This window comes from Uranotaenia lowii, chromosome 3, assembly GCF_029784155.1.
Source record: "Uranotaenia lowii strain MFRU-FL chromosome 3, ASM2978415v1, whole genome shotgun sequence".
NCBI classification, from domain to species: Eukaryota; Metazoa; Arthropoda; class Insecta; order Diptera; family Culicidae; genus Uranotaenia; species Uranotaenia lowii.
In genome coordinates, this window is record NC_073693.1 from 226,943,463 (window position 1) to 226,960,186 (window position 16,724).

The window sequence follows — 16,724 nt, forward strand, 5'->3', positions numbered from 1 at the left end:
CACCCAAACAATTATCTTCAGTCTTATGCATAAGAAATGGCGTGTTTTTCGAAATTCCCAAGCAGTTTTACTTTCTCAGCGCGGTTGATTTTTCTATTCGATGAACTTGAATTTTTAATCAGAAACCCGCCGCTAGTGGTTTGAATTTTTCCATCATTTCCGATAAATTCAAGGATTCTTCTATCGAAAAGCAGGGTACCAGCTCCAAATATTGACCGAACCAATCAATTTTGTTTGCAAACTGTTTGCCAAATAACCAATTGACCGGCACCAGTAGCAAACTACATACTGTCCCTAATAAAATGTAGCCGTTGCTCTGATAAACGAGTAACTATTTGCATAATCCATTTACTCGTACGGCTCCCCCAGATTCTGGCGACCAAACAAACTCTCTAGACTGCGTTTGGATGTGGATATGGTAGCGCGTCACTCTCCCCTACTGAATGCTGTAATACATCATGATCTTCAAAACTCACTCAACAGTATGGCGATGAACCGTAACAGAAAGAGGGGGGCCTTGTTTACCGGGCAATTTAGATTTAATTTATATCACCAAGAGGAGGACAGACGGATTCGGCCCGCCCAGCAAGAGCCTGGAAACAGATAATCCACTTCAGAAATTTGTTTGCTGTCCATCAAAATCATTGGCCGCGAATTCTTCCGCAAGAATTCTCGCGGTGGTCGGTTGGGAAAATTCGGACAGTCAGTGAGTCTTCCGGCAGCGATCGGCGAGTTCGGTTCATCTTTCGGCGCCTTTGGACGGAGAAACTTTCGAACGTCTTCGGTTGAAATAGGAGTTGCATTTCCTGATTGCCTCTCGGAAAGATGCACACTCCGGGTCTTCCGTTTCCGGCTATGTGCTGCTGCTAGTGGTGCAGATAGTGTTCATTATAGTGTTTGGATTCTGTACGGAATACTCGAAGGAGCTGCTTCCGAAGAATGGCACCAATTTGGAGATGCATGAAGGCGCGGCCGTTGAGGAAAAGCCCCTTGCCAAATATCCACGTGAGTCGGATGACATAAGAGATGATTTGCGTGCAGTTCATGTGATAAGAAGTGTTATTCGCGGTGTAAATAGCCTGTTTATTGCTACAGTTAGCAGCTGCTAATTTTTATCCCATTATAAGCAGGGACAGAGTTCCGTTGAGGAAAAACTCTGGTGAAACTAATTGAATCGAAACTTATAAACTAACTACCAAATTGATAACACAAGGGAACAGGAGGCCTATGTTTAAATTAACTGATTTTGGAAGATTTTAGCATCCTATCACTTTTAAAGTAGTTTTGGTGAAATGGAATTAGGAAGATTTAAACTGATGAATTTTTAGTCAAATCGATTTTTGATAACTGATACATTTAAAAACAAAATCGCTATGAAAATTAAAACAGATTTTTAATCTATTTGCTATCCTTCTTTTGATCAAGGATTCAGTGCTTCCCTAGATATTTAAGTTTAAGAAATACTTTGTTGAATTGAAAGCTTTATTTCTAAAATCATTCTAAATGTTCTAAAGTTTTTTCAAAAAAAATGCACAAATTTATTTAATTATTTTTATTTATTTATTTTTTAATTTTGTCGAAAAACAAGAGCTGATACAGAAAACAAAATAATTACATATTTTGAATCAGTGTTCCCTAATTATTCTAATGTAGTACTCAAATTCTTGGAAAAATGTTAATTTTAATGCCTTATGAATAGAAATTTGCAGACAACCATATTTAATATTCCTTTTGCATAAAAAATTATTTATTTCTGAACACATAACTTATTCTAAAGTATCATGTAAAAACCGTTGTTTTACCGTTGTTGAAAAAAACTTCTAAATTGAAAACTCAAATTGCATTATAAGGGTTTTGAAAACATGAATTCACAACGACCAGTTTGAAATTCAATGATTTTCATTCAGAAGTTAAATACCGTAAAACGATGTAACATTGATCACAGGGGTAACTTTTATCAACATGAAATTTTTCCAGATAATTATCAATAACTAAGTATAAAGTTTAAATATCTTTGAACTTTTTTCTTCGTTTAAAAACATATAAGTTGAGTTTGAAATTTCAAAAAAACTTGGTTTGTTTTAAATAATTTCAAATGTATGTAAAAATATAATTTCAAATCTGTGAAAAATCTATTTTATCGAAGGCTCGCAAACAAACACCCGCGTTCCCGGAATCAAAGCGCTTTTAAGCAAACAGGTTGATTTATGTGAAAGTTTAACTTTTTTCCTTAGTAAATCTATATTTTTGGTAAAATTTTCATTGAAGTTTGAGGTAATTTTTTATGTTTAGAAAATAGATACATTTTCCAAGAGTAAGCCAGTCTAGGATAGAAGGCTATAAACCCTATCAAATGGTAAAGTTTGAAGGAAAAAATAAAAGCGGAATAGTGCGAGGGCCTATGAAATTGAATGAAGGCGAATTTTCATTTGTTTTTGTATTGAACCACAGAGAACAGACGTACAAGCTAGCCCACGAAACTTGTGTAAAATATCCAACGACCGTTTTGACTCAATTTTTGTTTTTTGGCTGGGTCACCAGAACACACCAAAAGGAACTGTAAAAACCAAACTGAGAAAAAAAAATAAAACTAGAACTACTAGAAAGTACTAAATTTTGAACAATGGAATGCAAAGTGATTTTCGAAAGTAACCCGCTTCGAGATGTCTAGAATTGTTTCTAATGAGTAAGAAAGATAGTAAAGAATGTTCCTCATTGACTGGACATAGGCGATACGACCTCTAACGATAAACGTCCAAGAAGTGCAAAAATTTATTCCAAAAATTGTTAGTTATTCTTACTGCCTCAGTAGAGCAAAAATAAAGGGATGGAAATTCTGTCTAATCAAAAAATAACTCTGATTGCATTTATCTAGCAAAAAACTAAACCCGTCTATTTTAGAGCGGCATAAGTTTAATTATTAATGTGTTCATATACGATAAGCCTTTTCGAAAACTGGCACTTGAAAATTTGATTTTAAACGTATTTTTTTGGATGCCAGCATTTGAAATTTTACCCATTTTTTTGAAGATTTTTTGTTCGAGCTTGTACGTCTGTTCTCTGTGATTTAACTTCAAAGGAAATTTTGCCTCATATTAGTAATGTTAAAAAATTTAGCCTTTTAATTTATGCAGCATCATGGTCCATCTTTCGATTTTAATTGGTGTTCGGCCTTCACACATTAAGACCGCGATGCTTTTTTTAACCCAAAATATTATAAACCAAGAAACACAGAATTTCAGAAGATTTTTTGTATCCTTTTGATCAAGAAAACTCGTCAAAACCGTCAAAATAGAGACTGATCAATGCAATGTTATCCCAAAGCGTCAAATCCTAAACAGAGACGAAATCGATTTTAAATCAAATTCAAAGTAGTCTGATAAATGTCTGCAACCATGTTTTACGTTCATAGGAGTCCAGTCCTGGTTTTAAAAATACGAAACATGCCTCATTCCCCTAAACAGAAAAAATAATCGAAAAATAGTGAAAAAAGTGATCAATCTTTCCCAGGATTACGGTACAAAAAAGTTTTTTTAAAGAAAAAATGAGTCAATCGTTGAAACAATACAAAAATTCTTCAAATAAATTGAAAAAAAAAAACAGCGAAACCTTGAGGTTCCCTAGAGCTTTCAATAAAATTCTTTAAATAAGTTTTCAAATGGTAGGACATTTTGAGTGTAAAAAAGTCCCTCAAAAATTTTAAATTATCGCACTTTCAACTCAACTCAACTTTTTTTTTTTATACTTTCAAACAAATTTATCGAATTTTAAAGCAAAGTTTATTTAATTTCCAAAAAAATTTACCCAATTAAATAGTCAAACTATATCAGTTTTCTTAGATACTTTTAATAAGTTTGTCTTTGCTTTTCAGGATTATTGTGTTCTGAAAACATAATATTTTTGTAAGCCTGTGAATCCTAGCCTAAACCTTTAAATATTTAAATAAACATAGTTATTACCTATTGTCCTTTCAGTTCCAGGTCTCAATATTTCAATTGACAGCGAAAAAATATTCAGAGCTTGAAATTTCAAACTATAAAACCTGGTACTTGAGTTTATTTATTATTATTTCACCTTCGACTATGTCGCACAGATGTGTACTTATTAACTAATCCTTAATCTAAAAGAACACTTGCTTAAATTAAAGTCGAAAAGGTGGTAAACATTATTAAAATGGCGACATGAATTTTCCAGAGGGTTATTAAGTCCATATTGTGTACGATGAGTTGGGAGTCTTAGGAAATAGTAATGGCGTAATGTTCTAGACGGCGCACGTATCTGTAGTTTCTCGAGCAACTCCCTGCTATCTATGTTGCTCATCAGAAGATCATGAATGAACAAACGTTGTAGAAGAATTCTCCTTTCAGCGAGTGTCGGCAGTCCAATGAGCCTGCACCGCTGCTCGTATGGCGGTAAGTTGACAGGATCGTTCCAACGTAGCTTTCGAAGTGCGTAACGTAAAAAGCTTTTCTGGACTCGCTCGATGCGGTTAGCATGGACGTCATGGTAGGGGCCCAGACTTGAACACAGTATTCTAACACGGTCCGGACAAGAGAATTGAACAGCGTTTTCAAACAGTAGATATTCGTAAAATCTTTCGTATTACGACGTATCAATCCTAGAGTAGCGAACGCCTTTGCTGTGATCGCTCCAATGTGCGTTGTGAACTCAGCTTACAGTCAAAAACGACTCCCAAATCCTTTATCTCGCTTTTCCGTTGAAGCGTAGTTTGATCCAATCTATAGTCGAATAAGATTGGATTTCGTGCTCTAGTAAATGACACAGTATTGCATTTCCCTGCATTTGCTTGCATTCCGTTTGTGTTGCACCATTTCAACAAAGTTTCGATATCTTTTTGAAGAACATAACAGTCTAACGGACATGTTATCGTTCTGAATATTTTCAGGTCGTCAGCGTATAGCAGTTTCGATGAGTGTATTAGAGAGCATGAGTCGTTTATAAAGAGAACGAACAATAAGGGGCCAAGATGACTTCCTTGTGGCACACCTGAGGATATCTGAAAAGTTTCGGACACAACGGTGCCTATTTTAACGTAAGCTGTTCTATTCACTAAGTACGATCTTATCCATTTTGTGAGCCAAGAAGGAAGACCCATCTTCTTCAATTTCTCTACTAACAGTTCATGTGGAACTCTATCAAACGCTTTTGTGAAATCGATGTAGACTGCATCAACCTGTTGTCGTTTCTCTATTTTATTTATCAACGTTGAAGCATAACACATCAGGTTACTCAAAGTTGATCGTTTTTTTTTTACAAAACCGTGCTGATCAGGTGATAAAACATGTTGAACACTTTGATAAATTCTCTCGTGCATCAAACTTTCCATTAATTTTGTAGTTCTCGACATTTTGAAGGTTTCCTGACTTGTGTATCGGTGTGACGTAAGCTGATTGCCATAGAGACGGAAACGTACCTTCATTCAAAGAGCGATTGAAAAGCAAACTGATGGGCAAGGCAAGTGAAATTGCACAGTTCTTCAACAGCGAAGGCGGAATATCGTCTGGACCTCCTCTTTTGGATGTAGACCTCATTTTCCGAGAAATTCATCATTGGCATGAATATTTCATAACCAGGCAAACTGTTCAAATATGGGAGGTGAACAAGTTCCCATAGCTTTTTCAAAAAAATTAGCAAACAAGTTAGCAGATTCTCGAGGAGACTTTGCGAAATTTCCATCTAGCTGAACCTGTTTGGGAACCCCGTTCAATTTCTTACGATCTTTCATAAATTTCCAGAAATTTTTTGGATCACTTTTTACCTGTTCTTCAACTCTGCTGATGTAACTCCTGAAGCACTGGCTATTTACGGCGTTGTACTCAGCTTCTAAGTCGCGAAGAATTTCTTTTCTGGTGTCATCTTTATGCTTCAGAAAACCTTTTCGGGCTCTACGAACACGGTTCCTCAAATTACGCAGCGCAGGATTCCACCATGGTTGTCGATTGTTGTTCGTTCTGTTTTGTCTCTTTAATGGAACGTGGGTTTCAATAAGGTTAGAAAGTTCGGAATAAAATGAGGAAACTGCTCCATCGAAACTCTCAGTAGCTATACGGTCGTTCCAATCGATGTTCGAGATAGCAGTGTTCATAGCGTCGAAGTCACCACGATTGTAGTCGAATTCACGATGATTAACGTCAGAGAGAAGCTCAACTTCCGTAACGAGTTGAACGACGAGCGGTCTGTGGTGACGATCGATTGGAAGGAGCGGTAACGGTGGATCCAGAATCTCGGCCGAATCATCGTTGTTGATGAAAACAAGATCGAGCAGTCTAGAATTTTCATTTGCTAGATGGTTTATTTGTCGCATACCAAAAGATAACACAGCTTCTATTAGGACTTGCTCCTGCTCGGATGATGCGTTCAAAGGTAGAAAACTGTTCGTATCTTCATCGGTGGGAGCAAAAAAGGTAGATTATAATCTCCTACAACGATCATTTTGTCAGTACTTTTCATACTATCGCACGTCTGCTGGATGCATGAACAGTGTCTTTCATACAAAGATGTTTCGGTGCTTGGGGGTAAATACAATCCAAAAAGGAAGACGGAGGATTCTTTTAACTGTACGGAGACCCAAACTTGTTCCAGAGAATCATCATTAATCGAATTAACGAACGCACTTTTCAAATGTTTTCTCACACCAATTTAAAACTCCTCCACCTCGCTGAAATCGGCTTGAAACCGGACTCCGGTCGCATCGATATATCGTGAAATCGTGTGATAATTCCGAATTCAAAATCTTTTCATTAAGGGGGGGGTAGGGTCTAACACTTTAAAAAAATCGATTTTTTAATTTTTTTTTTCTTATTGTAAAACATTTCAAGAATGTTGTGTCAAATTTTCAAGTCAATTGAAGCAAAACTGTAGAAGTTATAGGCCTTTATCTCCTCCTATCTAATACTGCAAGAAAGCAAGAGCAGAAACTTCAAACGCGTTTTTCTCGAAAGCACATTTTTAAAGTCCGTGGACATCGTCATTTGAAAACTACTTATCCGATTCTTTTCAAATTTGGAACATATTTTCTACATATAAAATACCAGACCCCAACGTTTTTCTTTTTTGATTTTTTTACTTTGGGGAGATTTTACAGGTGAAAAATGGCGGATTTTTAAGTGAAAAATCGTAGTTTTTACTTCAAACAGCCACAAAAATTTCATAAAAATATTTTGAAGTTAAATAAAAACGTTGGGGTCCAGAAAAACATCTATTAAAAATATTTTGCTCTGATTTTTTTACTTCAGATGATTCTGTGCTGAGATACAGTGTCCACCGCAAATCCTGTTTTCTAAAAGGCATCCTCGAAAGTGCTCCGTCACCGGCTCATTTTTCAATATTTTTCTACGAAAAAATTACTTTATGTTCTTTTAACAATGCTTTGTATAATGCAAAAAATTTGAATACATTTGTTTGAACGATTGCTCTAGAAAAAAATCGTGAAAATGGTGTTTTTTTATACCCGTTAGACCCTACCCCCCCCTTAAGCCATGTTTCTGTGAGTATAACCATGGCCGTAGGAACGGGGGGGGTTTTGGGGGTTAAACCCCCCCCATGAAGGTCGAAAAATGCCAAGAAGAATTTGTTTTACTAATCATAAAATTTGAAATTTCTTTTAAAATATTGATGAACAACTAAAATAATTCAGGAGTAACAAAAGTGTAACAATTCCGACACCAAAACCTCGAAATCTCATTCCAAGACCACAATTCCACAACAGTTTTTCAAAAAAACTCTCACTTTTTGATAGTAATTCAATCCCAAATATTGAAACCCAATAAAATTTTACTAAGCTTACCAGATGGTCCGATTTTTGACCAGATTTTCTTAGTTAATCTTTTTGAAAAATCAAACGAACATTTAAATTTAGTCCTTAGAATTATAATAAACAATAAACATAAACGATTTTTTGGACGCCTTAAATATGATTTTGAATCGGCTGATGAGTTTCGAAAAAAAAAAGTTTTCCATGTCTTTTTCTTCTTAATTTAATGGAATGGAAATTTGCAATATTTTTTGCAATATTTGGAAATTTTTTAAACAAAATGTCCTAGTTGCAAAGTTTTAGGGCAAAATTGCCTGGATTTGCCCAGCCCGGATACTTGCGGAAAAATATCTAGCAAGTATCCAGTTTATTGTTTTTGATTTTCAGGTTGGATCATCATTGGAATAGTATCCTGCTTCGAACCTTGGTGTTGCATTTCAATCTAAAATGTGATGAATTTTCCATATTCGAAACTCTTAGTTTCGGAATATGAAAAGGAAATACTTAAAATTCGAATAATTTTTAATATTTGGATCCTAAATTTTCATCCTAAACTTTAACTCCAGAGTTGAAACATAACAAAATTTCATGAGTCCCGAATTGAAGAATGAGAAGCAATTTCATCATTCACAATTTTATTTAAAATTATGAATTCAATTACGAATGAATAGTTGGGAAAAAAAATCATATTGAAAATCATAAATTCAGAATCAAATGAAAGATTTCCGGTTCAAGGTTCTGCTACAATTTTCGCTATTTGGTTTCAAATTCATAGGATTTCTTATCTGGAATTTAGATTCAGGTTTTAAATTTGAGTTCAAAATGCAGAAATCAGACTTGGAACTAATAACCCAGGTTTCTATTCAGATTTTTCTCAAATTTAAGTTTTATAATCTATATTAAAATATCATTAGCGATTCAAATAGAAGGAGATCACAGATCGTAACTTTGATTATTGATTCGAAATAAAAAAATATTAAAATTCAACAAAGTCAGTTTAGAAACACAATCCTGGTGAATATTACATATAAAAAAAGATCTGGATTCATTTGAAAGAATTCGTTTTTTTAAACTAGATTTTTATTTTGAAAACTTTCATTAGAGAATATAAATTATCTAATATAAAATAATAAATGGTAATTTTTGAACTTGTGTTTTATCTTCAGGTAAAAATTTAGCTGGAAAATTGGAAAATGTTATTCAACATTATTTACAAATATTGCAGATTCTTCAAAATCAAAGGTTCTATCAAAAATTTTAAATTCTAATCGAGATATTCGAACCGTAAACCTATTTTTTTAATTTTATATTTGAATATTTGATACATTTTCACCTATGTTAAAAATGGTTTTGCTTGTGGTTCGAAAGAATTTGCTTACTAATGTAATTGAGTAAAATAAGTTTTTTTCTCTGAATGAAGCTTCTAAAATCCTTTTTTTTGTCAACATCGTTGTGCCACTCGCGACTGTTGTCAACTATGCAGTTGGCGCATCGGACATTAACTAGGAGGCAACTGATTTACGAACTGGGCTATATCACAAGTCCACATATTTTGTAAAGCTTCATGGAAAAAATGGCAACTCCTAAGACTTATTTTCAAAAATAAATAACTTTTAATGCAAGCTTACTTTAACCTGGATAAATTGAACTTAATACACATAAATTTTTTACTTGTGTATGCATTGTCCAAGTAAAAATGTTATAGTAAAAAAATTATCATCAAAACCCCCCCCATGAGCCTGTTCTTCCTACGGCCCTGAGTATAACAACATCGTAATCGCAGATAGAGAGGGCAAGGTATAAATCGTTGGTCTTCGTCCGCAAGCCTCGAACATTTTGATAATAAATTGTCAGATTTTTAAAACAGTCACTTCTTGACAACGTTGGTCTTAAACTAGTATTTGTACTGTTCAAGATTGATTCTGTAGTACAATCTTGAATTGGGGGCAAGGCGTTCTGAGTTACGTTCAAACAGGTGTCACATATGGGGTGATCGGATTGACTGCCGGCCCTGAGGTTGAAGACTTCGGCTCCCACGAAAACCCCAGTCTGATACTTCGATCATTAGTGAATTCACGAAACCGGATACCAGCAGGCCATGTTTCGGTGGATAAAGCTTTGTTCTTCAGTTCTAACGGTGCCTCAACTTTGAACGATATAAATGAGAGCGAGTCAAGATTCCTCCCTTTCGGAACAAGTTTTGTTAAACTTATTTCACTTGTACCAAGATGGGTGCGTATCATTTCTAAAACTCTATCGTCAGGGACTCTAGGTCCTATCCCAGATAGGTACAGCGAGAATGAATTTGAATTTTGAGGAATGTGTTGCTGAGCACAAATGTCAGCATCAGTTAAATTTGTGCCAACCGCACAGAGGCGAGGCGTGGGGCGCCGATTGGGCGTTTCATTTTGAATTCCTTTAATCCTACGGCGCTTAGCGTTGATAGAAGGTATATTTAACCGGTGATTAACCCGATCGGCTACAGGAGTGGTTAGGTTTTTAAGAGGGAATAGGTTCGTTCGGATTTCGCTTCTTATCTCTTGGAGGATGCTGTCACGAAAGTTTTCGGCCTTATCGGTGAAAAGTGATGTCCTTTTTAGTAAGAACATTTTACAAATTTGAAATTTTATAGACGGATAGAAAGTTAGATAGAGGAAATGAAAGATGGTTGAAATAAGCGGGTAGAATTTCATTTAGAAGTATTATCATTACATAGTAGGCCAAAAATAAATGAATAAATTAAATTCTTCCCACTCATTTTCGCCATGATATGAAGGTGTTCTTGCTGAAAAGGACATCATTTTTCACCGCTAAGGTCGATAAAAGATGAGAAATGGTGATTAATCTCTTCTAAAAATATAAAATTTGTGCTTGAAAATTATTTTAAATCATCTTTTTTAAACGATTATCATCATTAAATATTTTCTACTTAATCCAAGATTACGTAATTTTTTAACCAACCTTTCACTGAAAATGAAGAAGAGAAATGTTAATTGAGATGATTAATTATTAACAATTATTATCATATTGCAAAGCAAATTTGAATTAGAATTAGTATTTTATTTCTTTTTTAAATCTCGTGTCATATTTTATGCATTTTTTTTTGTGCACTGACTTATGTCCGAGGCTTAAAATTCTGGTTTTTTTTCGAATTTTTAGTTCGCATTCATTTGCCGGTATTTTTGATATATTTAACTCAAATTTGTAAACTACGCTGCTTAAAATTTATTTTCAGGCAATTTTATAGTGGCTATTTCTTATAAAAACATTTGTTTGGACGATAAATTACATACAATTATAATTAAGAACAAAATCAAATGCTTTAATATTTAGTTTTCCAAAACTATATGTGTCAATATGACCTGAAGCGCACATTCAAATCATCATAATCATAAAATCGCAAAAATTTGAATTAAAAAATCCCCCAGGGGAATCGCAAAATACATAATCTGTGGTACCAGACAACTTTCTGTGACCACCGGAAGTGCTGCTTTAAAAAAAAAAACGAAAAAAACGCTGTTCGGGTCAATATGACCAGCGTTTTTACGAGCGTTCCTCCAGCGGCATATATAGATTGATTTCGATGATTTTTAATTCATTGTATAGATAATTTATTCTAGTTTTTCAATATTGAAAAGTTAAGTCAAAATGTTTTACCAAATAACCAGTAGCTGATTCCGAATGAGAACAATCCCAAAAAAGAGCTTGTTTTAAAATGCTTATTACCGTAAAACGGAGTAAGATTGATCACTTCAAAATTTCTCGATTATTATCTCTGTTAAGGGGAATGTGGCATATTTCATATTTTTAAAACCTGCACTAGACTCCTATGAACGTAAAACATGGTTGCAGAAATTTTTTAGACTTCTTTAAATTTGATTTAAAAATCGATTTCGTCTTTGTTTAGAATTTGATGCTTTAAAATAACATTGATCAGTCTCTATTTTGGCGGTTTTAACGAGTTTTCTTGATCATAAAGGATACAAAATACCTAAGAACATTTGAAAATGCTAGTTTATCGATTAGTAAGGCAGTTCGGAACAAACTCAAATGATATAAAATTAATCATGAAACTCTACTAAATTGAACACAACACTTTTGGAGGCTCAAAGATACTAAATTTGTAACTTTTGGTCCAGTGAATTCTGAGATATACAATGCTGAATTTCAGTGTTTCTTGGTTTAAAATTTCTTCGTGGTCCAAAAAAAACGTCGCGTTCCTTAATGTGTTAAAACCGAACAGCAATTGAAATCGAAAGATGGACAATGATGCTGGATAAATTAAGGTGCTAAATTTTTTAACATTACTTGTAAAATTTTAACTACAAAAAATATAAAATTTTGCCTTCATGCAATTCCCTAGGCACTTTTTCCTTCAAACTTTACGATTTGATAGGATTTTTAGCCTTTCGTCCTAGACTGGCTTACTCTTAGAAAATAGGGACATTTTGTAGATATCAAAAATTTACCTCAAAATTCAACAAAAACTACACCAAAAGTATACATTTGCTAGGGAAAAAGTTGAATTCTAACATAAATCAACCTTTTGCTTCTAAACGCTTTGATTTGATCAGGAAGGGCGTTTGTTTGTGAGCCTTCGAAAATATATATATTTTAAGATTTTGAAATAACATGTTTACTTACATTTGAAATTTTCAAAAATAAACCAAGTTTTTCCCAATTTGATACTCAATTTGTAGGTTTTTAATCGTAGAAACAAGTTTTGAGATATTTTAATTTTAGACTTAGTTACTGATGGTTATGTGAAAAAATTTCATGTTGAATAAAGTTTAAATTATGAAAAAATATTGATTAGATGGCAAAAAAACCAAAAAACATTGGCCTCTGAACCAAAATTCCAAATGATAAAACGATTTATCGTGCTACTCATGAGATGTAAGAGTCTTCAAAGTTCATCGGATAGTAACAGATTTAATTTTTATCATCTTCAACCAGCTTTTTTAACCCGTATAAGATCGAATTCAGTTGTGCATCAGATGGTATCACATGAATTGCCGTAAACATTATAATTTTCATAGTCACACTTGAAAAATGGTTTTAAAACAATCATACGTCCAACAGATTTCCAGGACATCCACGTGATGATTTTCATCGGTTTCGCCTTCCTGATGACCTTCCTGAAGCGGTACGGATTCAGCGCTTCCGGTTTGAACCTGCTGGTGGGGGCTTTGGTGATCCAGTGGGCCATCATCATGCGCGGCTGCTACGAAATGGAAGACGGCAGAATCCCCATTTCCTTGGACAATTTGATTGGAGCAGATATTGCCGCGGCAGCCGTGCTCATCAGTATGGGAGCATTGCTGGGAAGGACGACTCCAATGCAATTGTTGGTGATGGGTATTTTTGAAATTGCTCTGTTTGCTGCCAACGAATACCTTCAGCTGGAATTGGTGAGGGCAGCCGATGTGGGAGGATCGATCACGGTACATGCATTCGGAGCTTACTTTGGATTGGCCGTCAGTTTGGCAATGAGACCATCGAAAGAAGATGCTAAGCCTGGTCAAATGGAGGGTTCTTCTTATAATTCGGATATATCGGCCATGATAGGAACCATTTTCCTTTGGATCTTCTGGCCAAGTTTCAATTCAGCGCTGGTTGATGGAGCTGAACAGGAACGTGCCATCATCAACACCTATCTGTCGTTGGCAGGAGCAACGGTTACGACCTTCGTCATCTCTGCCTTGGTTTCCCATGAGAAGAAGTTCGACATGGTTCATGTTCAAAATTCTACCCTGGCTGGAGGTGTTGCCGTAGGATCGATCTGTAACTTAATCATTCATCCTTTCGGAGCACTCTTGGTTGGTGTCATCGCTGGAGTTATTTCTGTGCTGGGATACCGTTTCTTAACTGTGAGTTATTAAACCTAGGATTAGTGTAGGTGTAAGATTTGTAATGTAAATTATGATCATGTGTTTCAGCCTGCAATGTTGTCAAATCTTCGCATAGCCGACACTTGTGGTGTGCATAATCTGCACGGAATGCCTGCAGTTCTGTCGGCGGTGTTCTCTGCTATCTACTCTTCGCTGGCTACTTACGAAACTTATGGTAGCTCTTTGACAACCATTTTTCCAGCTATGGAGCACATGAGCAATACTACGATGACTCACGAATACGCAATCGGGGTAAGTTATTCTTCGAATGTATTAGCTTAAAAGGTTTTAAGAAAAAGGCCGTCAACTTAATTGAAATAACTCTCATGACTGCAGGGCTTCGGACGTACAGCACCCAAACAAGGAGCTTTCCAGCTGATGGCAATCGGTCTGACTATTCTCATAGCAATTGTCGGTGGATTGATAACAGGTAAATATGGTCAAGTTTTTCATTAAACACCGTAACTAACCCATAAAACAAACTCCACAACTAACCCGGAGGGCTCATAATGCGTCTCGAATTCTTCGGCGGAGTAATGCGGCTGCCAGATCTCTTTCTGGATGACCCCTGGTGGACGGTAGATCCCCTACCATCGGAAGATGTCCAGGTCGGTGTCATTGCACCGAACTCTCCCCTGTTCCGCAAATCTAGCTCACAGATTCCGTTCATTATTCTCAAGGCGGATATCATTTTCAAAAGGGCAAGGAAAAAGTATCGGAAGTAAATTCATCCTTTAGCTTTGTAGATTTATTATGGAAGTAAATTGGCAAAAAATAACGCTTCATTAATTCATTGTTTGTTTTGTAATTATATTAGATTAAGCTCAATCTTAAGGATCAAACTCTAACAATCGTTTTCCTTCAAGGATTCATCCTGAAGTCGCCCACCATGCGCCAGTTGGAGAAGGATGAGCACCACAAGGACGAAGCCTATTGGGAAACTCCCGCCGAACCGACCAATATCACCGTTATCACCACGAACACCTCCAGCTAGAAAAGGGGCGTTGAAAAAGATTCAAAAAAAGAATCACGTTACGACACAACGGGCACATTTAACTAGCACGAGATGGAGAATAGATTCATTTCTCATACCAGGCTATCTTTTTCACAGCCTTCCAGCGGGAATGAAAAACGTTCGACATTAAATAGTATTCAATGTAAATTTATACCAAAACGTGTCATATGTTGAAATTGCTTAAAATGAATGTGCTAAAAATGAATGTTAATAAAAACAACATTTTCTGATAAAATAGCGCTATGTATATTTAACATATGAGAGTAGTGTAAACGAAATAGAGATGGCGAGTAGGGGAAAGTGTTTCTAAATGTGCAAACTGGGTTAAATGCGACTATACTCGTTTGATGAAATGACTGATAAATCATCAAATCTAATCAGCCCAGTTTTAAGAAAAAAATGTTTTGATCACATGGCTTGAACGAATTTCAGTAAAATACAAAGTCTAAAATATTTTTTTTTTAAATCAATCAAAGTTTTACAACATTTTGTTAATATATATTGAACTTTGAAAGTCTTCCCTAAAGAACCTTTAGTTTTTTTTTCTGGAATGATTCATCCCGACACAGAATCTTTAAACAAAAATGTTTGTGGTTTTTCTTCGTAAATCAGTTGAAAATAAAATAAAATTCAATAAACTAAAGCTGTCAGCAAAGGTACAAATGAAACTACATGAAAATAAACGACCATTTTCACTTGCCCCGATCAGGCAGGTTAGATGCCTCTATAAAGAAAAAAAAAACAAGTTTACGCTGTTGAAATTATGCTTTTCATAATTGGAACAATAAATCTTAGCTCTAATAATAACACTAATTTACAGCATTTTTGAACTAAGTAAACTAAAGATCACTTGTATTCCAAGATATTTAAATCTGAGTGCAAGTACTGTTTGAATTTTTCAAGGGGATGAATCACACGAGAGTGTTAAAATCCCAGAAAAAAAAACAAAAAACAAAAAAAAACAAAAATCGTTTGAATTTTTACCCAAATATCATATTTGGATCATATCTTAAAAACTGTTCTACTGAGATTTTTTCAAATTTCCTTTTCGGATTTCAGCGCCCGATTTCACATTAAAAATATAGGTCGGTTAATAAAGTTAACACCTTTTTTTTTAAATATTGTAAACTAGTGTAATTTTACAGAAAGAATAGAAGAGCTTAGTAGTGATTTGCTAAAAAAAACATCATACGGGGGAAATTTTGCTCTGTACATTGCTCTGTACAACAAAGCGCATATTTTGATATGAAATATATAGTCGAGGGGTCCACCAATAGCGAGATAAAAATGCAGCTTATTTCGCCAAAACTGGCTCCCAGTGCTAAGAGAGTACAGAGAAGCTATTGTTGAATATAATTTTGATAAGCTGTTAGTGCTTATGGTTTTTTGGGTTAAACTCCTACATCTTTTGCCAGGAATTTTATAAACATGCAATTTATGAATATATTCACGTTTGCCTAAGTCCTTATCATAAGAAGAATTTTGAGTGAGTGAATCTATTAACATGAATATTTCTATGTTATTAATCTTATCTTTTTCCAGATTCAATTCATTGAGATTTTCAAGTCTTGTGTTGTTTCTTCAATTACTAAAGTTCAGTCTCATGGTTTTTCTGAATTTTGAGAACTCAAGACCTTTGTTAAAGATACTAAACTCATTTGGATCCCTTTTCTGACTTTTTTCAATGATAACTGATTCCGTATTTTAAACATTTAATCTCTATTCTGATTTTTGGGTTTATCGATCATGTTTGCACTTAAACCCCTTTGGATTTGAGCGCATCTAAAGAAACTTTTGTCACATTTAGAACAACATTTTTTTTTTATCTGATGAAAATCATATTTATAAAAGTCTCATGTAAACGTTTTCGTTTTTGTGTATCAAAGATATTCAATTGAAATACACATTTGGTGCAATTCCTGCTTTGGCTATGATTGTAACTTCGAGTCTCATTGGTTTCTATTGAATTTTTATTTTGTTTCTCAAAACTTAATTTGAAATTATGATTTAGATTTGAGACACTGAAATGTGGTTCTGAATATAC

At 34.8% G+C, this 16,724-nt stretch overlaps 1 protein-coding gene across 1 annotated transcript; it reads left to right on the forward strand.

Moving 5' to 3' along the window:
* Positions 1-682: 682 nt before the first annotated feature.
* Positions 683-14,902, forward strand: LOC129754580 (ammonium transporter Rh type B-A). Its single transcript, XM_055750718.1, has 5 exons — positions 683-1,005; positions 12,857-13,644; positions 13,714-13,917; positions 14,002-14,095; positions 14,532-14,902. The coding sequence occupies exons 1-5, from the start codon at positions 957-959 to the stop codon at positions 14,657-14,659; spliced, it is 1,263 nt and encodes a 420-aa protein (XP_055606693.1). The 5' UTR covers positions 683-956; the 3' UTR covers positions 14,660-14,902.
* Positions 14,903-16,724: the final 1,822 nt, after the last annotated feature.

What these genes read in the sequence shown, in the direction of transcription:
- LOC129754580 (XM_055750718.1), top strand. Translation starts at nt 957, where the DNA reads ATGCATGAAGGCGCGGCCGTTGAGGAAAAGCCCCTTGCCAAATATCCA. An exon ending in TGGGATACCGTTTCTTAACT is followed by an intron (nt 13,645 to 13,713) that starts GTGAGTTATTAA and finishes CATGTGTTTCAG; the next exon opens with CCTGCAATGTTGTCAAATCT. An exon ending in TGTCGGTGGATTGATAACAG is followed by an intron (nt 14,096 to 14,531) that starts GTAAATATGGTC and finishes TTTTCCTTCAAG; the next exon opens with GATTCATCCTGAAGTCGCCC.